Here is a 23,203-nt window from a genome sequence, read left to right as displayed (position 1 = left end):
TCCAAGCCGAATCCCCGATGGGAGAGAGAAGGGCTCCCACATGGAGAGAACTCCACCGTGGACCTGGGCTTCCGCCGCAATGCAAAACGAGCCATTGGTTTAACTGAGTAAAGGCTCTTGGCTTCAATTGACTGCTGGTAACTCTTCGTAGGTAAGACCTGTGACCGGCAGTCACTTGAAATCACACTGGTGTGTAGATGAATTTTAAAGGAATGTAACGTAATTGCACCAGCAGGAGCAAGACAATAGTGTCCAGCTTCATTGCTTGCTGTTCCTGGCAGGTACAAGTCAATAACGCTGGATTTCTTTGACCACGTGTGCCTGTCCGCCCGAGTTTCTGGGCACAGTCTGTTGAACATCAAATGGATGCACTCTGCTGAAACCGGCCCAATTTTCTCAGCAGGTCTCCTTCAGTCGAATGGCGAATGGGGAGGAGGCGCGGGTTGGGGAAGAAGGGGAGGGTGGAAAAGAGAGCAAAGTGAGAGGGGATTGCGATGTTGGGGTGTGGGGAGACCACAAACAGAATAAGTGAGCTACAAAGTCATCCGGTGGAGAACAGGAGCTAATTAAATGGCGGAAGTGAAAATAGTGTAAAATAAAAGATAGAAGTGCCCCAGCCTGTTCAATTTTTCCTGATAGCTATAACCTTCGAATTCCACCCAGATTGTGTTGATATCTGTGCGTAAGTCATGGGAAGGGGAGGGCGGGACTGGTGAGTTGTGTGAGGGGTAGGGGAGAAGTGGGCGGGAGGTGAGGCAGTTGGGGAAGTGTGTGGACAGGCTGGGAGAGAGAGGAGTGGGAGGGGAGAAGGGGATGTGGAGTTGGGGGGTACGGAGGAGGGGGAGAAGGGAGACTGGGTGAATGGTAAAGGAGAACGGGAAAGGGAGGTGGAAAGGGGCGGAGCGGAGGGGAGCAGGAAGGGGGTGGGGCCGAGGGGAGGGGGATGGAGAAGGGAAAATAACACATAAAGAGAAAACGACCTGTGAAGTGATTAGGTGGAGGACAGGAATAAAAAGACAAAATGCTGGAAATACTCAGCAGGTCAGGCAGCATCTGTGGAGAGAGAAACAGAGTTACCGTTACAGGTCGAAGAACCTTCGTCAGAACTGGAAAAAGTTGGAGATGCAACAGGTTTTTAAGCAAGTGTAGGGCCAGGTGAAGAACAGGAGCGGATTATACGATAGAAGTGATAATAGCGTAAAACGAATGTAGAAATAACGCGACCAAGGGGAATCTTCCCATGAAGTCTTCCCTGGGTAAATTTACTTCCTGGAAAGTGTTTTGAAAGTGGAAGTCGCTACCACATGGAATAGTTGAGGGGCATTGCATGGATAAATTTAAGGGAACTTAGTTAAGCACAAGAGGGAGAAATCTATATAAGGTTATGCTAAAAGTGTGAAACGAAGAGGGGTGGCAAGAGGCTCGTGTGAGGCATGGACCATTTGGGCAGTGTGGCCTCTTTCGGTGCTGTGAACGCAATGTAGATGTACACTATCACTAACACAGAAAGAAGATGTTCCCACTATAGTAGCACTATCAGGAACACAGAAATCATGCACTTAGTATGAAATGAAATGATATAAACTACACCCGTTGCCAATGACATTGCTAGGTTGGTCAACATGGCAATACCCGGGTCCGGTATGACCCTTCCAGTATTGATCAATGGGACTGAGGTCACGTGGTGGAGTGCACTGCCCGCAGAATTTCTTTCATTACCCGGTGGATTTAACCTTTGAACTGAAATGAAAATGAGAAAATAATGCAATCTTCTGGTGTTGGAACTGAATATTTAGAGTTGTGACCAAGAAACAGATTGCAACAATGTTTCATTACATTTAAAAATGCGAATAAAATACAACTTTTCCATTACGCTGGTGGATTCCTATCGCTGTCCTCACTACCGATGAATCGAGAATATTTTTTCACTGGGGTTCTTGAAACACCTCCACGCGTGCTTTCTGCAGGGTGCATTCCTAATACTACCTCCCATCCCTTTCTAATCAATTATGCAGTTTACAAAATATGCCTACATTTCACAAAGTCACCACTGGAAGTGTTAAAGTCACAAAATTAATTAAGTAAATCAGCGACATGTTCGCTGGGAAGAGAACTGCTGGGAGCTGGGATGAGACAAACACTTCTCCCAACAACCTCACAACAACAGCATAAAAAAACTTGTTTATACATATCGCCTTTCACGACCTGAAGACATCGCAAATCACTTTACATCCAATGAAATAAGTGTGTACAGTGGCCACTGTTGTATTATAGGAAAATAGCCAGTCATATTGCACATAGCAAATCTCACATACCAACAGCGTGATAATGACCAGATAGTCTGCTTTCGTGATTTTTGGTTGAGGCATTTAGGGACGGGTAATAAATGCTGGCATTGTCAGCGACGCCCACCTCCCAGGAATGAATAAGCAATAAATTTAAAAAAAATATTGAAGGTGATTATTTGTGAGTGGCTGAAAATAACTTGAATACATCGAATAGCTCACCAGAGATTTCTGTAGAATGTTAATGCTGTATGTTTTTTTACAATTAGATAGTTGCATTTCATTTCCTGGAATCGGCGTTAAAATATAACTTTCCCTTGCCTATTTGCAGTAAATCCGTAATGTGAAATGAAATTGAGACAGTCTAGTCAAACCACAGCGCAAAACAACCTCGATGTCCCCAATCACACAAACTAACTTGGCCGACTCGCTCAGGGTGACAAGGGCTCCAGGTGGCAGAAAGTGGCAGAAAGTGATAGCAATCCAGCAGGTGGCGCTTTTCTTAAGTTGGTTCAGTAGCACGTTTACTGGTAGCCGCATGATCACAATGTAATATTCAGAGGCTCCATCGTTTGCACTATATATATATATTTATTAGGTGGACATCTATAGAAGCAACACGTCCGTCCAGCACAAAGGAAGATATTTTTAAAAATACCTCTGGTATAGAAATTGATATTGATTGTCCTTTCTCGCTGACTGAAAAGTGAGGCACATTGGCCGGTATATTATATAAACTTACCACTCTGAGCCTCCACCCATGCTGAAACCATCACAAGAAGTATGGTTTTATTTTTGTTCCTGGGATGTGGGCGTCACAGGCAAGGCCAACATTTATTGCCCATCCCTAATTGCCCTGGTGAGCCGCTTTCTTAAACTGCTGTTATTTAAAACTGAGTGGCTTGCTAGGCAATTTCAGAGGGCAGTTAAGAGTCAACCACATTGCTGTGGGTCTGGAGTTACAGATAGGCCAGACCAGGTAAGGGCAGCAGATTTCCTTCTCTAAAGGACATTAGTGAACCAGATGGGTTTCTACAACAACCTGATAGTTTCATGGTCATCATTACTGATACTAGCATTTTATTCCAGATTTATTTAATTAACTGAATTTAAATTGCCCAGCTGCCGTGGTGAGCTTTGAACTCACAGTCTTCTGATCATTAGTCCAATCCTACTGGATTACAAGTTCAGTAACAGAACCACTACGGTAGCGTTCCCGATTGAATTATGCATTCATTGGATTGAATATGAAGGTGCATTTAACGTGATAAATTGTTAGCAATGAAAAAGTAATAAGCTACTAAACTGCAGTAACGTCCGCTGCTTAATATTTAAATGAACGGTGCTAGGATCTCCTCGAGAGTGTAACACAAAAATCACATGTGTCCATACATCGCAACTGTTTGATACAAGCACGTTTGATACAAGAATGTTTTTTTTAAGATAAACCCAGTATAATATCAAGTTATAACTGTACCAGTGCTGAGAATTAGACTGATTGTACCTGCAGCGTTTGAAGCAAGCACCCACTCCAGCAAACCTCACTTAGGTCCACAATGGGTGAGTCATCACTGGGAACAGGCCAGATGTCGAATGCTTCTCCTGCACAGTGAACAGTCACCTGGTGCAGCGTTCCCTGAGAATGGGTCACCCAACTGAAACTGGACAGCTGATCGTATGTATTGCAGCTAACGAGCACAGTGTCAGTGTCAGCAAATATTAGCTCCATTCAGCAGGTAAATTCTGAATTCAACTGTAATTTATTTCATGTATAGATCTGGTCCATCAAGACAAGACACTAACCAAATGGTGTTATTGGCAGCAAAAAGCAACTCAATTCAACAGGAAAATATTGAGTTCATCTGGAATTTAGATACTTGAGGGGGAGCTGGTCCATTAATGGCTGCTCACAGACCGAAGGCTGTGGTCGGAATTATCCCTTTTAAATATCAGTTTCCCATCTGTTTGTAATTCTCAATGTAGGAAGGACGTAATTAAGCACCTGGGAGAGCCTCTGACCTTTAATAAAATACATCCTTCTGAATTAATTTTAAACCTTAAGAAAATCAGGTTTCTTCCTATGGTACAGTTAACAAAAAATTAATCCAACGCTTCGCAGCTAAGTAGTGAAGTCACCCATTCAGGATGGGATGCATAATATTAATAAATATTGAGAAATATATAAATGTTGTTTTTCAGGGACATTTAGGTGTCCTCGCACAGGAGAAAATAGAGAATTAACATGCACGTACAGCAAACAATTAGGAAGGCAAATGGCATGTTGGCCTTTATTGCAAGGGCTTGGATTACAATACTAAGGAAGTGTTGCTACAATTGTACAGGGATTAGGTGAGACCACATCTGGAGTATTGTGCACTGTTTTGGTCTCCCTATCTGCGGAATATACTTAGCTTTGAGGCGGTGCAAAGAAGATTCACTAAATTGATTCCTGGGATGAACGGCTTGTACTCTGTGGAGCGATTGAGCAGATTTGCCCTATACTCTCTGGAGTTTAGAAGAATGAGAGGTGATCTCATGGAAAAATATAAGAATCTGAGGGGGACTGACAGGGTAGATGCTGAGAGGTTGCTTCCACTGGTTGGAGAGTCTGGAACTAGGGGGCATAATCTCAGGATGAGGGGTCGGCCATTTAAGACTGAGATAAGGAGACATTTCTTAACTCAGATGGCTGTGAATCTTTGTGATTCTCTACCCCAGAGGGCTGTGAATGCTGAATCGTTTAATATATTCAAGGCTGAGATCGATAGAATTCTTAAACTCGAAGGGAATCAAGGAATATGGGAATCAGCCTGGAAAATTGAGTTGAGGTCAAAAATCAGCCAGGATCTTATTGAATGTCAGAGCAGGCTCGATGGGCCGTATGGACTACTGCTGCTCCTGATTCTTATGTTCTTATGTACTGGAAATATTCCTCTAGTACCTGTGTTGTAGGGGAAGTGTACAAATAATTGGAAGTTTCATTCTAATCTATTCATGGTCAGGATACTGTGTACATCGTGGGAAGGTTCCCTCTGGTCTCTGTGTAATAGAGAGTGTAGAAATATTGGGATAAATCCTTCTAATCTAAAAGATGTAAGGGAACTGCAGATATAGTTGGAAGATGCCCTCTGGTATTGGTGTTGCACTGGCAGTGTCCATATAGTGGGAAGACTCTCGCTGCATTATATTTTGGTAAACAATCTCCTGATCAACCTTAGCCTTTACTCAAACTGCTGCACTATTTGGGGCACGTGACTGCTTGTGACTGCAACTTAGTCATCGGGGCTTCTATTTATTGCAGGTGCTATAATATTCTATGAGGCTTTCATCCCTTTCTATCTGTTCGATCTATTGAACACTACTACCGAGCTATAACAACAGAAAATGCTGGAAAAACTCAGCAGGCCAGGCAACATCCGTGGAGAGAAATTAGAGTTGTCGTTTCGGGTGAACCCTTTATCAAAACTGGAAAGGAAGTGAAATAGATCGAAAGGCAGGGCTGCGATAGAACAAAAGAAGTAAGGAGACATTAAGAGGTATTCAAAACCAGACCAGATGGTAATAGGACAGTGGAGATAAAAGACGGCTCAGGTTAGGTGTGAAGAGTACTGGCAGGATGAGAGACAGCTGCCATGTGCGAGAGAGAAAAAAAAGGGAAGGGGGGAGAAGGGAAAACCCAAAACAAAGGGGTGGAAAAAATATAAGTAAAAATGTAATAGGGGCCGAGGTTATGATTTGAAATTATTGAACTCGGTATTGAGCCCGGAAGTCTGCAAAGTGCCTAATCGGAAGATGAGGTGCTGTTCCTCGAGTTTACGTTGAGCTTCTGTGGAACAATGCAAGAGGTCAAGGACGGTGAGGTCCGAGTGGGAATGACAGTCGACTGGAAGCTCGGGGTCACCCTTACGGACTGAACGGAGGTGTTCCGCAAAGCGGACAACCAAGCGTTTGGTCTCCCCAATATAGAGGAGAACGCATCGTGAGCATCATGAGCATTTCCTTTCCAGTTTTGAAAAAGGGTACACCCGAAACGTCGATTCTAATTTCTCTCCACAGATGTTGCCTGGCCTGCTGTATTTTTCCAGCATTTTCTTTTGTTATTTCGGATTTCCAGCATCTGCAGTATTTTGCTATTGTACTACTATCCATCTCACTCGTTGTCATTTTATAGCACAGCTTGAGGCTCATAGCACTCAATAATCAGAGCAAGAAGTCATTATTTTCTCTTTGTCACGGAGTAGATTCCAAAGCCTATGAAAACTGCACCAGCTGCACTAATTAAATGTGGCCCATTGCCTGCCTAGCTTTATCATTTATGTTCTTTATTGTTCACGATTTCATAAGGAAGAATGTCAGCCTGATTAATAAAGAGATATTCAGTTATTAATGGTGAAAATTACAGAGAAAACCAAACACACCTGGTAGCTGACAGCATTGAATTCAACTGGCGGCTTACTGAGAGGGCCTGGTGTCCTCTGCAAGAAAAATGGACGAATAGCAGTGGTGGGCCCTTGTAATGGTAATACATTTGACTAACTCAATAAACTGCCTGATGTTTGTAATGACTTATTGGGCTGGAAATTGCAATCGAATGCTTCAAGCGGGCGAATGCCATCCAACCGCAAGTAAACTCCGCACCTAACTGGTGCCTCCGTACCTGCGCACTCTTGCGGTCCTGGACCTGCTGCCGTACGCCTGCATGAAGGCCCATGTACCCCAGGGGTGCTTGCGGTTCACAAGCCTCCCCGGCATCAGGTGGGCTAGCCCAAACAATCAGGAAGAGGCTTTCCCATTATGCTTAAAGGTATTCCATTTATGTACAGTATCCCATTAAGCATGTTAGAAATCAGCTGAAAAACACACTGAAATGAAAATAAATCATTGTATGGTCAACATTAATTAAAATACAATTTAATTAAACATTTGAAACAAAATTTATTTTTTGAAAGATAAATTTAAACATTTTCAAGTGGCCAAAAACAATCCAAACTAATTCTAAAGATTTTTGAATTTTTAAATCATTTAAAACTTTTATTTTAATAATGTATATATTTAAGCCCTTATACTGGCAAAGGAAAGCTTACACTTTTTTCCAAGCATATGGGTTTCGTGGGCAGTCGCTGGGCAGCACTTTGGTAAATAACGCCAAATCTGCACCAGCAAATGTCCATTTCCTGCGGATGGGTACGATCTCACAAGGACAATTTTGTCCGATCACAAGTTCCGTGTTTTAGCCCATGGATATTGCACGTGGAAACCCAGAAATTGCGGGGCCCTTACGGCCACGTATGCTGTGTGCAGGACCAGTTGTTTCAATTACTTTAAGCTATGTATTTTGCAGCGGTGTTTGCATTTATGACATAAACCTCAAGACCGTTTAACACCTCCCAGACCTCATATCAAAATTTGGAAACAAAAACACTGCTGCAAATGGAGATGAATTTTGGTTAATTTCGATAATTTAGAGAGCTTGTCCGTGAATGTAAAGAGTTAATTCAATTAGAAAAAAGTCTGTTTACCACAGCGAAATGGTTTACTGTCTGTCTATGAAGTCTCATATACACATAGGAGCGCTCATTAACGAAGGTGACGAAACCACACGTCCACAGACTGCAGCAAGCTAACTAACTGAAGTTACACCTCTGCAACATTCACCTCTTATTAGCTTCCAGAAAGCTGAATGTGTGTGAAATGTGAGTCAGAGGCGTCTGCAAGCGTGGGCGGTGCCATTCTGTCGCAGACTCCCACATATTAATTTCAGAAATAACAGTACGTTTGTGTGTTTGTGTGAGAGAGAGAGATGTTGTATCTGTATTAAGTATTCTTCTGCAACTGTTAGACATACTATAACATAATATTCAGTAACAGTCGGTCACAAGCAGCCCTTGTATATGATGTGCTCGCTGCCTACCTCACCAACGGAGCTGAGGGAGTGAGCACTGTTCCTACAGATCGGTAGGAACCGAAACGGACTTCCCCGATAGTCTGATGCTGATTAGCAAAGAAATCCAAGATGTGACTGGAAAGAAGAATGCCAAAACCTGAATGGTTTTAATTGTGAAACAGCTTCTTCATTTTGAAAGTGAAATCGGCAGCAGATTCCAGCCATGAGGAGTTGTATACTCGTTTCACTCATGGCATTGACAGAAGGTACATTTCTTACCTTTTTACTAATATCTACAAGAGCTGATTTATAGCTTGTGTGAAAAGAACAGGCCAGTACCTAATAGAATTGTTTTAATTGATTGTAGCAATGGTGAGTTGGAATTTCCATAAGCATTTTATTGCATGTGATTGCCTATTCAAACAATATTTAAATATAGGGCTTTTCAAGTTACATTTAATGAGTATTGTAATGCACATTTAATAGCATGCTAATTCATATTGATTGAGTAGTTCAAGGGAGAATCAATAGATATGTAATGTTCATTCTAATTAATAGTAATTTTAAGGTATATTTAAAGATGATTTTATAGGGCATGCACTTGCTTCTTAGTGGATATATGTTCGGTTTTTAGATGAGTGTTAAATGTGTATATTATTTGTTCATAAAACTACTATCAAATATTTATTCCAATGAACGTATCAGTAGGTTATGCGTTTGATATTTATTTAGTATTGTACTTGATTTTGAAAATACATTAACAGATATTTAATTTGCTATTGTGCTGGGAGATTATAAGTCAATCAACACATAATTTGATGAATGTTTAAGATATTGCAATGCATTTTGAATGGATAGTTAAAGGGCGTCTAATCTTTTATTTTCTCAGCTGTTTGTAGTGTTCAATGTTCTGTGGTGCTGCCAAAAGTTGTGTCAGCGGTGTTGGGTTCTTGTGCAGAGATCCCGTGTGCATTTGATAACATAGGCTACATCACCAACCTGAAGGAGAGGTGGATAAAGAAGGATCCTGGTCCTGGAAAACCTAATGACTTAATTATCTATGATTCGAATGATCCATTCAGGCAGCCTTATAATTATAGTGGCAGAGCTGAGTTCAGGGGCAACCTTGAAAAAAGACAATGCTCCCTCCTGATAAAGGATATCCGAAAGAGTGATGCGGGTGCATATCACTTCATCATGGGCATCACGTCGGGCTGGAATTCTATAAAATATCGCATTGACCGTTCTGAAGTGCTTCTTGCTGTTTTAGGTGAGTTTACCCTTTATTGTTCTTGTACATTTTTATTCCGTTTGTTCAGTATAAATCAACATAGAGTCATAGAGTCATAAAGGCACAGAAGAAGACCATTCGGCCCATCGAGTCCGTGCCGGCTCTCTGTAAAGCAATCCAGTCAGTCCCATTACCCCGCTCTATCCCCGTGGCCCTCCAAGTTGATTTCCCTCAAGTGCCTATCCAGTCTCCCCTTGAAAATATTGATTGTTTCTGCTTCCACCACTTCCGTCGGCAGTGCGGTCCAGGTCCTCATCACTCGCTGGGTAAAAAAAAAATTCCTCACATCCCCCCTGTATCTCTTGCCCAAAACCTTAATCTGTGTCCCCTAGTCCTTGTACCATCAACAATGGGAACAGCCTTTCCCCGTCTAGCCTATCCAAACCAGTCATAATCTAGTACACCTCTATCAAATCACCCGCAACCTCCTTTGCTCCAATGAAAACAAATCCAGATTCTCTAAACTGTCCTGTTACACGGAACTTGCCCAGCTGCCGGACCCATTCTGGTAAATCTCCTCTGCACCCTCGCAAGTGCCTTCACATCCTATTTGTAAAGTGGGCAATTTTTTTGATTTTTCTGGCCGAACATTAAGGGTAGTGGAAACATAGGGTGCAGGGATACTGATAAGAGACGCAGACATTCATATCTTATACACAGATGTATATAGAAGTTACAGCAGTAAATCAGGATGTTCGGTTCAGCCAGTCCGTGTTGCTGTTTGTCGTTCACTTGAGCAACACTCCGAATCACATGTGCCTGCTCAGTTCCCATATATCTTTATTGAAATGCCCTTCAAACACGATGCTAACCTATTCTGAAATGTACACAAGAGGATAGATTTGCAACGTGTTGATTGCCCCTAAAACTGACGTATTTGGTTGTACTTACAATAAATAAACCAGCAGCTCGTTATTTCCAATGAAATGAAAGGTAATGGTACTAAGGTGGTTGCTAGAATAGGTGACTTGTCTGGAATGACAGTTTTGACCAGGGTGGTCATTTCAAATTCTATCTCAGTCTGCTTCTATCTCCGCTGTTCCGTTGCTTAATAAGCTTAAGCACTTCTGTCAAATCATCCCACCATCTGTTTTAGCCTAGTAAAATCTGCCTCCATTTTTAAATGCTTTCTTGCTAATTGTACTTCCTCATACCAGCCAGAAACTACGCGAATCATCCTTGTAGCCTTCCTATAGACTGGAGCCCAATACCCGCATTCCTACTCCAACTGTGAACTGACTACTGTTCTCTTTAGAATCTCCACCACAACTCGAAATTATGTTGTAGGTCTCTTGCCATTAAACTCAGAGCTGCAGTAACATTTTCATACACTTTTCCACTGGAGGTGCAGCTTCTACTGTCTTATGTACATAACGCCGCGTTCCTCTGCACTTCCACCTCAACCCAGCTTCCTACGATTCAAATTTATATACACCACCACATATTTTCTGACCTTGAATTATATCTGCCTCTTATGTGCCCATTCTACCATATCTCCAGTTTGTAACTCCCTTAAGTTTTCTAGTTATTTCCTGGGAGTTGTACTTGCAACTTTGTCACATGTGTCAAACTGGCGATATTGGATGCGCTTCTCATTATACACCCCGCCCAATTTTCATTTTGATGGACATCTCTCTCTTTAGCGCATTCTACAAATTATTGATTCACACAGTGAGTATAAGCACTGTGGGACACCGTACTCAGATCCAACTATTCTGAGCAACTGCAATTAACTGCGCTTAACGGCGACTCACTGCATCGTCCCTCCTAAACAGTTTGTATTGCAATGTCTACCTCATCCTTAATTCCAAAACTCTTAATATTTTCTCCAGTAATCTCCTGTTTTTACCGTCGGCAATGGTTGCCTGATTACATTTCAAGTTACTTTTGGGTGAAGCGTCTATTGAACTCGCCAGGACTTAATAGGCGCTGAATTAATGCAGTCTTTATTCATGCCTTTCGCGAATCAGCGCTCCTTTATCCTGCTTTTAATTAGATCTTAAGGAAAAAGTAGATATTTCAGTGATGTGAAAATCAGTTCAAGTTATAATTTGTTCATTATAATCCCACGTCAACAAATGCTATTTCTGCTGAAGCCTTCATGCGATTTCAAGCGAGGAACCTGCTCTAGTTCTCCCACACAAGGCCGTGTTATCAGTCATTTGTCTAGTCTGTACATTTCTTGAGCATTGCCGTTCTATATTGAGTTTTCTTGACAACAGAATCGAGATCTCTCTGGGTCTGCATTAGTCACCATCACATTGGCAAGTACTGGTGCAGAAGGAAGCATAGGAGAGGATGAAATATTCGTGACATTTGAGGAGTTATCGCTGATTATGAGTCCAGCGTGCAAAATTGGTTCACTGGACAATATCCATGATATAATTATTTTAGGAGATATAACGAATAATAGTTAATTAAGTGGGGCCATATGTTACCCGATGAGGCATTAAACTACATTACAACTGCGAGGAGTAATTCAGAATGGTAAACACACTTGAAACACGTAGCAGAGAAAAATTAACAAAATATGATTTTCTTGTTACTTCTTTCTCAGATTTAGTTGTAAGCCATCAATCGCCCGTTTTAACATTGAAATGTGCCGAACAAGTTTTTTTTCTCCCGTTTTTATAGAAAAGCCAGAGATTTCAGGTTATGGAAAATTGATCGCTGGACAGATTGCACGCCTGAACTGTTCCGTCACACACAACTGCCCGGATGGCAACGTGCAACTGAGGTGGATTAATTACAATGTGCCCCTTCCTCCGCCAATGGATACTCAAGATGGAGCAGAAATTAGCAATGAAAGTTTAGGTTCTCGGACAGTTTCGACCGTGATCACCTTCACACCATCATCAGCTCATCACGGCAAAATTCTGGGCTGCACAATTCTAATTGATGGTGTCCCAACTCCTTCAGCACACAATCTTACCTTGGAGATTAAATGTAAGTGTCCGGTCTAAAGTAAACACATTTATCCTGTCGGCCAACGGGCTCAAATTTTGCACTTTTGCCACAAGTAATTTATTAGGTGTTAGAACTGCATCAAAGAATGCATCATTAAACGCTCAGCCTCTCTACCAGGAGAGCTCATTTCGATAATCAATGGTTCGGAATGGCTCTCATCTAATTCTCATCAGTCATATTACATTAGAAACATTCATATCCCTGAATCACTGATGGTGCCTCCCACAGATTTTTTTATGTGATTGTTAATCATTATGCTAAGAACTTCCAGTCAGGTTCTGTGTGTAGTCAGTCATAAATGGAAGCAATAAAGGCAATGCCGAGTTAGGTTCTGAAGCTATGAGACCAGATCTCAGCTCTGGTTGGGCTTAATAAGAACTTAAGAATTAGTAACAGGAGTAAGCCATATGGCCCTTCGAGCCTGCTCTGCAACTCTGTCAATCATGGCTGGTCATCGAACTAAACTCCAATTTCCCACCCGATCCCCATACCCAATATAATGAATTATTAGGAGCTCAATTATACTTATTCAACAATCAGGTTTTGCATTAACGCCTGTTTCAGATGGACTGGAAATCCCAACCGTCAACTCCTCTATAGTAGCTGTGGAAGGAAGTTCATTATTATTATACTGCACGGCCTGGGGGAAACCCCTGGTCAGTTTAAGATGGGTGAAAAATGGTGAAGAGATCAGCAGGTCTTCCACTGGTGAACTAAAGCAGATATTCCACAACATTCGTGCTGAGAACGACGGTGAATATTGGTGCGTGGCTGAAAATGCCCTGGGCACCATAAACCGCTCCACAGAGATTTCAGTCCAATGTAAGTATGCACTAATTTATCAATTAGACAGCAGCCTTTCATTTCACGAACTCTGGATTAAATTCCAATTTTCTCTTGCCTGCTTGCTGGAAGGCGCCCATGAGCCTGAGTTTGGGGTAGTTTCACGCCTTCCTGCGGAAATTGCGCCGGACTACCTCGATGGCTCCAATAATGGAAACTAACCTGGACATCTCGCTCAGTATGACCGGAGTGGAAGATGGCACAATGTGGCATAAATGCAGCAGGTCTTATATTTATGAGGTTGCGACACAAACACATTTCCTGGGACCTTTGTTTTACAACTCATTGTTCATAAATAATACTCGTAGTCTGAAGTAAACAATTTCCCCATCCTCAGAACTGACTTGCAGCAATTGTATGAGCACAGATTCTTTCCAAAAAAATCTGATAAAGTGATGTTAAGCCAACTTCTGTTGCTTGTCTTAATGTTGAGTTAACAGTGTAATATTCCGAGACTTGTTTCTTTGAAGTATCCCCTTGTTAGCTGGACGTTTATTGAAGACTCACATCAGTCCACCACAAATGAAGATGTATAAATCAGTACACAAAGTGAAGAAATTGAAATGAATTGTCCTTTTAAAACAGTAACGAGTGAGACACCTTTGTGGGTATATTATACGTAATCAAAACTCTGACCTAGCTCCGTCTGAGGGTCCCTCACAACATCTGTCAGGAGAGGTATTGATGGACTGAACACTCATTGGATTTAATATGAAATTGTTCCTAACGAGCTCACCTGTTAGAAGTGAAAATATAATTAGCCGTCAACTGGTGCAACATAGGTTGCTTCATCTTAATGTATATCTCCCAGAACTATTATGGTTAGTTCAACTCATTACTTAATTATATTTCGACACTGCTACTGTTTACATGATAATTTCCTATTGATGTTTCCATTTTTTTTAGATAAAGCCACAATTTTAGCAGGCCCCACATGCACCAGCTCTGAGAATTGGACGATTTGTAGCTGCCTGATCAAAGCCAATCCACCAGGAAACATCAAGTGGGGCCTCAATGGGAGAATCCTCGCTGGGAACAGGTCAGGTGTGGAAGTAATCTCCCGGGCGGTAAACAGTCATCTCGTGGAGAGCTCCCTGAGATTGACTCACCCAACCGGAACCGGAAACCTGATCTCATGTGTTGCAACAAACGAGCTCGGCGATTCTGTCAGTAAATACCTGCTCCACTCTAAGGGTACGTGTTTAATCCACCTGTAATTCAATACTATAAGGGAGTTGGCCCATCATGGTCAGTCACTAACTGAACGGTGTTAGTGTCAGCAAATACCAGCTCCATTCAGCAGGTCCATATTGAATCTCTGACGAATTGGTGTAAGGATTTCTTTCCATCAGTGGTCAATCAGCAACTGAAAGGTGCCATCGGCATTATCCATTTTAAATGTCAGTCTTCTGAAATTTGTTAAGTTTATATTTTCAACATAAGATTTAATTATCTGAGCACCAGAAGTAGCCAGTGATGTTGGAAAACAAATTCTTCTGAATTAAGATCATTTTTTTAGAAAATCCAAATTGCTCTCCATAACTGAAATCAACCCTTTTGTAGATACATGCTCATTTCTACCTTATTCAAACTCGGTTGGGTATGTAACGCCGATATTTAATAACCTAAGCAAAATTGAATTATCTCTATAGATTATGGGGCAGTAATTCCTCCCCAAAAGCGTGAGTACGGAAGGGGCACTCACGCGTCTGGCCGGAGGAAATGTCGGTTTTCAGCATGCACAGCGCATGCGCTGAAAACCGGCATTTCCTCTCCTCTAACCCAACAGGTGAAGAGGCTAGCGCGTGCGCTGTAGGGGGCAGCGCGTGCGTCTTGGATTTCCTCTGTTGTGGGGGATTTGCGCATGTGTACAGGCCTCCGGTCTTTAAGCTTGTAAAAAGCCCACGTAAGTATTTATTTTTACAGGTAAGTGGTGTTTTAGTGCAATTTAGAATTTTTTTCCCACAGGTTTATTGTTTTAAAGAATCTACAATAAGGTAAGTTTAGTTTTAGACCCTTTTTATTAAAAATTACTTTTTTCAAAAAAAAAATTATTGTTTAAATTACTTTTTTAAACTTATTTATAATTAATTTAATGATTGGGATGTTTTTTTAATTTTTATTTAAAGTTTAAATAGTGATTTGGGCCCCCGTAGTTTTCATGAGTTTGATAGCTCTTAATGTCAAACTCATGAATGAGTTTCCCCTCCCCTGATTGGCTGCACAGTGCTCACCTGATCCCAGCCGGCACATCGCACTAACTACGCTGGATCAGGTTAGCACATGGCGCCCACAGCTGAACCGGGCCAGTGACAGGAAATGCAAGCAGGCCCGGGCTTCAGATGTCGGCGTGCAGGGTGAGTGCAGATCGGGGGCTTGCACGCGCGGCAAGTACCCGATCTAATTTCAGGGCCTATAAATTTTACCGCTGTAACTGGTGACCTTGGCGGGCCTGTAATCCGATGAGATTATGTCCACTGCATTTCTGAGGGTGGGTTGTCACGTGAACTTAATTTGTCAATTGAGATTTTTTACACCAGAGAATCTTCAATTATTAAATCCAATTTACGCCAGGATGCAACACAGGAATAAAAGGCTTTTACGCAAGGATCATGAGGTTGACAGAAGTGGTGTACCTAATTTACCACTAGCTTTGAATCCGAACTTAAAGGAAACTTGCTTCCTCACACTCATAATTGAGCTTCTAAGATGGTTGTTTAAACTTAACTTCGTATTGTACAGCAATGTTTCTCCTCCAACATTTCAGAAATATTCTCCACGACAATCGTCTTCATAATAGGAGGAGGCGCCACTGGGCTTGTTATTCTAATTGCAGTCATGCTCACGCTGAAGATACAAAGGTATTTTTGATTATTAATTACATAGAATGGAGTTTTAAAGATGGCCCTATAGGCCAGTGATTGTTTTCACATCCGGTGTAATCCGGATAAAGTTTGGAGCACGCTCAAAGAATGGGCGGAGAACCCATTTCAGTTTGTGACTGCTGCTAGTTTTATGCGGCACCTTCACACGAGCCTCCTTGCTATGTCAAGCTCTAAGGACAGTACTACACAAGAATGATACTTAAATTCTAACAATCAAGCTAGTCCAGTAAACAGTAAAACAACAAGCAAATAGTAAAAGTAACGTGAAACATATGTTTACAATAGATGTTAAGTTTGTTTGACTCCAGGAATAGAACATTATATTTCAAAATTGGGTGTGACTGATGTGCTAAAGTATGAAATAAGCAATTCTTTATGTTGCGCTTGTTATCTTATTCTTAACAGTGACTTAAGCTTTTTTTGGCCTGACCAGCTCTCACTGAAAGCCCAAGACAGATTCGCTGCTTTGAATAGACAGACTGATAATTACCTTCAGAAATGTGACCGGCTCCAAGTGAATTCAAGTAACACCCAGTTAGATTTACAACCTGCTGCCAATCAAATTTATCCTTCAACCAATCAGACAGGATGTTTACAATTGAAATCTATGACGTTGCTCCTCGGATAGGGGCCGCCCCTCTACAGCCAATGATTGGGCAACACATGAGCCGGGACTCTCTTCTGATTGGTGCTAGCTTTTAACCCTTCATGTACCATGATATAATTAAAGAAGGCAATTCCATGCTTAATAATATCAACTAATTAATGACTGCAAAAAGATTGATGAGGAATATTGATTTATTTCTGATTTCTAACTCCAATGTGTTGAAGTGGTCTACCTAATAATAGAAAGGACTGCGTTTACACGTTGAAACTCTTGCATCTGCGATTTACCCAGGTTGGAATCATGAATACACCTCCCACTGACTGTTAATTATCACACTCAACTTTCACCTAGAGCAATCAGCACCGTGCCGTTAACGCATAACATAGATAGAGTAAAATGTTCTCGTTGAAATGTTGGCTGGTGGAAAAAGAACTGGGTTTCCGATCTGGTATGTGCTAATCGGGAGAAGTAAAAGCTACAAGGTGCCACATAAAAGGTTATTACACATGATTAGGGCTCATGGGGTTGGGGATAATGTAGTAGCATAGGTATAGGGTTGGTTAACGGACAGAAAACAAAGTAGGGATAAACGAATCTTTTTTCAGGTTGGCAGGCTGCAACGAGTGGGGTGTCGCAAGGATCAGTGTTGGGGCCTCAGCTATTTACAATTTACATTAATGACCTAGATGAAGGGACCGAGTGTAATTAATTCAAGTTTATTGATGATACAAAGCTAGGTGGGACAGTAAGCAGTGAGGAGAACACAAAGAGTCTGCAGAGGCATATAAATAGACTAAGTGAGTGGGCAGTAAGATGGCAGATGGAGTATAATGTAGTGAAATGTGAGTTTATTCACTTTGGTAGGAAAAATAGAACAACAGAATATTTTTTAATAGTTGAGAAACTTTTAAATGTTGGTGTTCAGAGAGATTTGGCTGTCCTCGTGCAAGAAACACAGAAAGCTAGCATGCAGGTACAGCAATCTATAAGGAAGGCAAATGGCATGTTGGCCTTTATTGCAAGGGGGTTGGATTATAAGAGTAAGGAAGTCTTGCTACAATTGTACAGGTAAGACTACACCTGTAGTACTGTGCACAATTTTAGTCTCCTTCTCTAAGGAAGGATACACTTGCCTTCGAGACAGCGCAACGAAGTTTCATTAGGTTGATTCCTGGGATGAGAGGGCTGTCCTATGGTGAGAGATTGTGTAGAATGATCCTATAGTCTCTGGAGTTTAGAAGAATGAGAGGTGATCTCGTTGAAAGATACAAGATTGTGAGGGGGATTGACAGGGTAGATGCTGAGAGGTTGTTTCCCCTGGCTGGAGTGTCTAGAACTAGGGGTCACAGTCTCAGGATAAGGGCTCGGCCATTTAGGACTGAGATGAGGAGGAATTTCTTCACTCAGAGGGTGGTGAATCTTTGGAATTCCCTGCCCCAGAGGGCTGAGCCTGCTGGGTCTTTGAATATATTCCAGGCTGAGATCGATAGATTGTTGGGCTCAAGGAGAGTCAAGGTATACGGTGATGAGTTGGGAAAGTGAAGTTGAGGTTGATGATCAGCCATGATCTTATTGAATGGCGGAGCAAGCTCGAGGGGCCATATGGCCTACTCCTGCTCCTATTTCTTATGTTCTTAAGTCTTTCCTGGCATACTTTCACTAAACATTCCAGTTAATTATGAGAAGTGCCTAATTTACATGTTTTATTGTTCAGAACGAAACACGGAGAATCTGCACGCATCTCCGAAACGCACGATGATTTGGTGATTTACAGTACGGTGCAGTACGCACTAAATGCTGAGGTAAGTGATGCCAAGCTGGAGTGACAATTGTACGATGTTTGGTGTGCTTTCAAGCAGCAAGTGACTCATTACGGGCAATACCCAACAGATAAACTGGAGTTTCAGAAAATTGTTGGCCATTAAGGGAGGATCAGCCTCCTCGCGTTGCTAAGAGAGCAACATAGCTGCAGGCTCTACGTGTAGTGACCTACTAAATCCAATTAGGGAGTACTTCTCACCTTGGCGTTCCTTCACAAACCAAATTCTTAATATAAGAATGCGTTTCAAATGTCTTCTTACCCCCTACCAATTAGGTCTCACCTAATGCCCAACAAGATCACAAAGTGTCAGCGACCCCAGAGGGGTAATCTTTGCCATTCCTCAGGTTTATGTGCAACTTCCGAATTGCATATTGCTGCCGATGTGGGCCCAATGTTCCCCACCTTTGGGTAAGAAGGTTGTGGCTTCAAGCTTCGCAAGAGCATTTGACCCTATAATCTGGGCTGAAACTTCATTTCAACACTGAAGGTGTGCAGCATTGCCGGAAGATCCGTCCTTTTTTATTAGATGTTAAACGAGGCCCCGTTTGTTTCTTGCTATGGAGGGAATAGATTACTAGGTCCTATTGTGGGGACGAATGAGAGTTTTCCCAGCGCCCTTGCAAACATTTCTCCCTCAATGAACACCAGCTAAGACAGATTAATTCGCCATTCATTCAATTAACTGATTGCTGCATTTTATCTACAACAGCGGCTGGAATTCAAAATGTATAAATTGCTTAGCTGGCCCAGGAATTCGGGTTGGAGGCTTCCCGCGGGTGCCAGTCCCCGACCTGCACTTACTTTGTGCGCTGGCCCTTGAGCTGTGAGCCCCCGTGGAATTCCGATCCTGGGCCTCCTCGAAATGTGGCACCCAGTGCTTGCATGTCCCAGGGGCGCAGTTAGTTCGATTCATCCCCTGGGATCACCTGGGCCATGGGGATCCAATCGGAGCAGGGAAATGCCCATTCATAAGTTTGACAGGAAGAGCTGTCAAGATTTCGAAATACTATGGGCCCCAAAACATCATTAAATCTTCAAATAAATTAAAAAAATAATCATATTTTTAAAATAAACTATAAATTACATGAAATTACTATTTTAAACAATAATTTAAATTATGGAAAAATTTTTTTTATTTTCAAACGGGGCTAAAAATAAATTTAGCTTTCTCTAAAGTATTTAAAAATAATAAACCTGTGGAAAAAATGGTTTAATTTTAATTAATTCACCAGTTACCTTGTAAAAAGCAGGCCTTACGCCTGCTTTTTAAATGAGTAACTCCTGGAGACTTACCCTCCCGCGAAAACCTGCAAAAAAAATAAGTTTGATGCGCAGGCGCCGCCTCTCCCATGCACGTGATCCACCTCTGAACCTCTTCTTTCAGGGGAAGAGAAGTGCCGGTTTCCCGTGCATGCGCAGTGCATGCAGGAAACCGGCACTTCCATTGGGCCTACGGGTGAGTACCCCATGCGTACTCACCTGTGGGGACCCGAATTTCTGGGCCAATAATCATAGAATCATAGAGCCCAGAAGGAGCCATTCAGCCCACAGTGCCTGTGCTGGCTCTGTTACACAGCTATCCAAATAGTTACACTATTCTGCTCTTTGCCCTAAGCATTGATTTGATTTTTTTCATGTTCACGCATATTTCCAATTCCCTTGTGAAAGTGACTATTGAATCTGCTCCAACCGCCCTACAGGCAGTGCATTCCAGATCACAACAACTTGTTGAGATAAAACAAAAACTTTCTCGGCTCCCATTTGGTCCTTGTCTCAAATGTCTTCAATCTGTGTCCTCTGGTTAGGAACGCTCCTGACAGGGGAAACAGTTTCTCCTTAATTTTGTATCAGAATTCTGCAGAATTTTGATCACCAATATCGAATCTCCCTTTAACATTCCCTACACTAAGGAGAACAACCCCAGTTTCCCTGGACTCTCTGTTTAAGTTCAGTCCCTCATTTTCCTATAATTCTAGTAAATCTGCTCTGTATCCTCTCGAATTCATTGACATCCTTCCCACAGTTTTATGCAAAGATTTGGACACCATCCTCCAGCCGAGGCCTAGCAACTGATGTATAAACGTTCAGCGTATTTTCCTTGTGCTCATAATCTGTAACTAAATTTATAAAAACCCGGATCAAGTATGCTATTTAGAAGCCTTAGAATCATTTTACAGTAGAGAAGGCGAATATTCGGCCCATTGTACCTGTGCCGGCTCTTTCAAAGAGGTTTCCAATTTAGTCCCGAACCCCAGCCTTATCGATTCGTCCGGATATACAATTGCAAGGTCTTTGTTTCTTGCATCAAGACTTAACAACGCTCGTCTCATGGATCAGGGCCATTATAAAATTTACCACGGATAAAATAGTTAGATTTTTTTCTGGTGCAGACAGCACACTCCCATTGCATTCAGGTCCATATTTCTTGTATTCGTTTATAGGATGTTGGCGTCGCTGGCAAGGCCAGCATTTAATGACCATCCCTAAATGTCCTTGAGAATGTGGTGGTGAGCCATCTTCGTGAACTGCTGCAGTCCGTGTGGTGAAGGTACACCCACAGTGCTGTTAGAGGGGGAGTTACAGGATTTCCAACCATCGACGGTGAAGGATCGGTGATATAATTCTAAGTGAGGAGGGGAACTTGGAGGTGTTAGTGTTCCCATGCGCCTGCTGCCCTTGTCCTTCAAGGTGGAAGAGGTCGCGGGTTTGGGAGGTGCTGCCGAAGAAGCCTTGGTGAGTTGCTGCAGTGCATCTTGTAGATGGTACACACTGCAGCCACGCTGCGCCAGTGGTGGAGGGAGTGAATGTTTAAGGTGGTGAATGGGGTGCCAATCAAGCCGGCTGATTGTCCTGGATGGTGTCGAGCTTCTTGAGTGTTGTTGGAGCTGCACTCATCCAGGCAAGTGGAGAGAATTGCATCACACTCCTCACTGGTACATTGTAGATGGCGCAAAGGCTTTGGGGAGAAAGGAGGTGAGACACTCGCTGCAAAATACCTAGCCTCTGAACTGCTCTCCTTACCACATATTTGCAATAGCTCTATATCTATCACAAACGCTTTCCATTACAGAGGGACGATCAGTTTACCGAGGCTCTTCATGGCGCCGCACAATCGACTAAACCAGCTCAGAGTGATGAGATTGTGTACGCGACTGTCAATTTCTCAAACTTCCGCAAACATGAACAATATAATCAAAATGAGGAGACTTGCGAATATGCAGCAATGAAACCTAAGTAAAAGTTAACAGTTGTTACACTGTCAGCGTGGAGAGTCTTGAAATTGACAATACTTTAAAACACCTGATGACATAAATAAATCAAAGATTGTATTGAAATAAGGATTATGAGAATGGCGATCGTTGAGAAAATCGGGCGCATGTTTTGAATTAAGTTCTCAAAGTCGAGTTCATTGGAATACAGTTGAGAGTGTGAACTTTTCATCAATGTATCTTTTCAAATTTTTAATCTATTCTTTGAAAATAACTATTTTACAAACCATAGTTTACATCGTCTCTGTCTGTTAATCTACTGTAATCCATTGGCCCGCAGTAGGAAACTTCAAAACCGGCGAGCAGGCTGCAAAAAAAGCTTGCAATGAATCACCATATAATGACACTGAATTTCCGTTCGGAGGCTTCCTGCGGGCGGAGGGCTCTGATCAGAAAAAAGTCTACTTACTCACCTGCCGGTTCCGTAGATACCGAGGCTTGCGATCCTCGGCCTCTCCTCTTCGAAATGCACAGAGGCGTAGGCATCCCAGGGGCGCATGCGGTTCCCAAACGCCGCTGCGATCACGTGGGCCAGGCGAACCAATGGAAGAAGGGAATCCCCCTTTCTACCTTTGAAATTGCGACTGCACGGAACTGTCAAAAGTATAAATGGGGATGACTACAAAAATGCACCAACATACTGAAAGAAATAAATATAAACCATTACATTTATGACATTAATTAAAACGCAGGTTTATTAAATATTTTAAACAGAAATTTAGTTTTCTGAAAAATAAATTTAAATGTGTTAAAGCAGCTAAAAATAACCTTATATTATTGCAAATGCTTTATAAGGTTTAAGTGATTGAAAAAAATAATTGCATAGTTATTATAAACTCTTAAGCCTAGTATGCTTCTACTAGGCTGAAGAATTCTATGGCATTTCAGCGGGCGAAAATTGTGCAAAAAGCGTGACTCCCCACCCGCGGAGGCCTTTCTCCAGTGGATGCGGAGGATCTGTCATGAAGATTCGCGATAGATAGCGCATGCGCTTTGCATGCCTAAACCGGACTTGCGTGGCCACTACAGGTGCGTAAACACGTCATATGCACCCGTAGGTGTCGCAAATTTCGGCCACTTAGATTCACTTACTGTTGCACCTAAAAATCAGGTGCTAATTTAAAGAGATCCATCAGGCAAAGAGCCTGCTTACATCAGGGTTAAGGGTATATCTAAGGCTTAAATAAAACGTTTAAAAATCCAAAATTATGTACACGCACTGCATTAAATGAGTTTATGCAGACATCGGCCCGATTACTGTTTTAATGATGTATGAAAGTACCGAAAAAATATTTTTTTATTGGACCTGAATTTGCGTTCGGAGGCATAATTCCGGAGTACAACTCTCAT

General features: G+C 42.1%; 1 protein-coding gene and 1 long non-coding RNA gene across 2 annotated transcripts; both read left to right on the top strand.

Moving 5' to 3' along the window:
- Positions 1 to 3,841: 3,841 nt before the first annotated feature.
- Positions 3,842 to 14,487, top strand: LOC147109950 (sialic acid-binding Ig-like lectin 5). Its single transcript, XM_086002436.1, has 5 exons — positions 3,842 to 3,845; positions 9,128 to 9,439; positions 12,095 to 12,406; positions 12,968 to 13,249; positions 14,177 to 14,487. Exons 1-5 carry the CDS (start codon positions 3,842 to 3,844, stop codon positions 14,485 to 14,487), a joined length of 1,221 nt encoding a protein of 406 aa, XP_085858562.1.
- Positions 14,488 to 16,055: 1,568 nt separating this feature from the next.
- Positions 16,056 to 22,003, top strand: LOC147109949 (uncharacterized). The gene is made up of 3 exons (XR_015080445.1): positions 16,056 to 16,131; positions 18,477 to 18,564; positions 21,655 to 22,003. It is a non-coding gene; the product is annotated as an uncharacterized LOC147109949 (long non-coding RNA).
- The last annotated feature ends 1,200 nt before the right edge of the window (positions 22,004 to 23,203 follow it).

Source organism: Somniosus microcephalus, chromosome 12 (assembly GCF_052327205.1).
Source record: "Somniosus microcephalus isolate GS21.2 chromosome 12, FLI_Smic_1.0, whole genome shotgun sequence".
NCBI lineage: Eukaryota > Metazoa > Chordata > Chondrichthyes > Squaliformes > Somniosidae > Somniosus > Somniosus microcephalus.
Note: the sequence above shows the minus strand (reverse complement) of the source record. Positions and strands in the feature narration are given on the sequence as shown.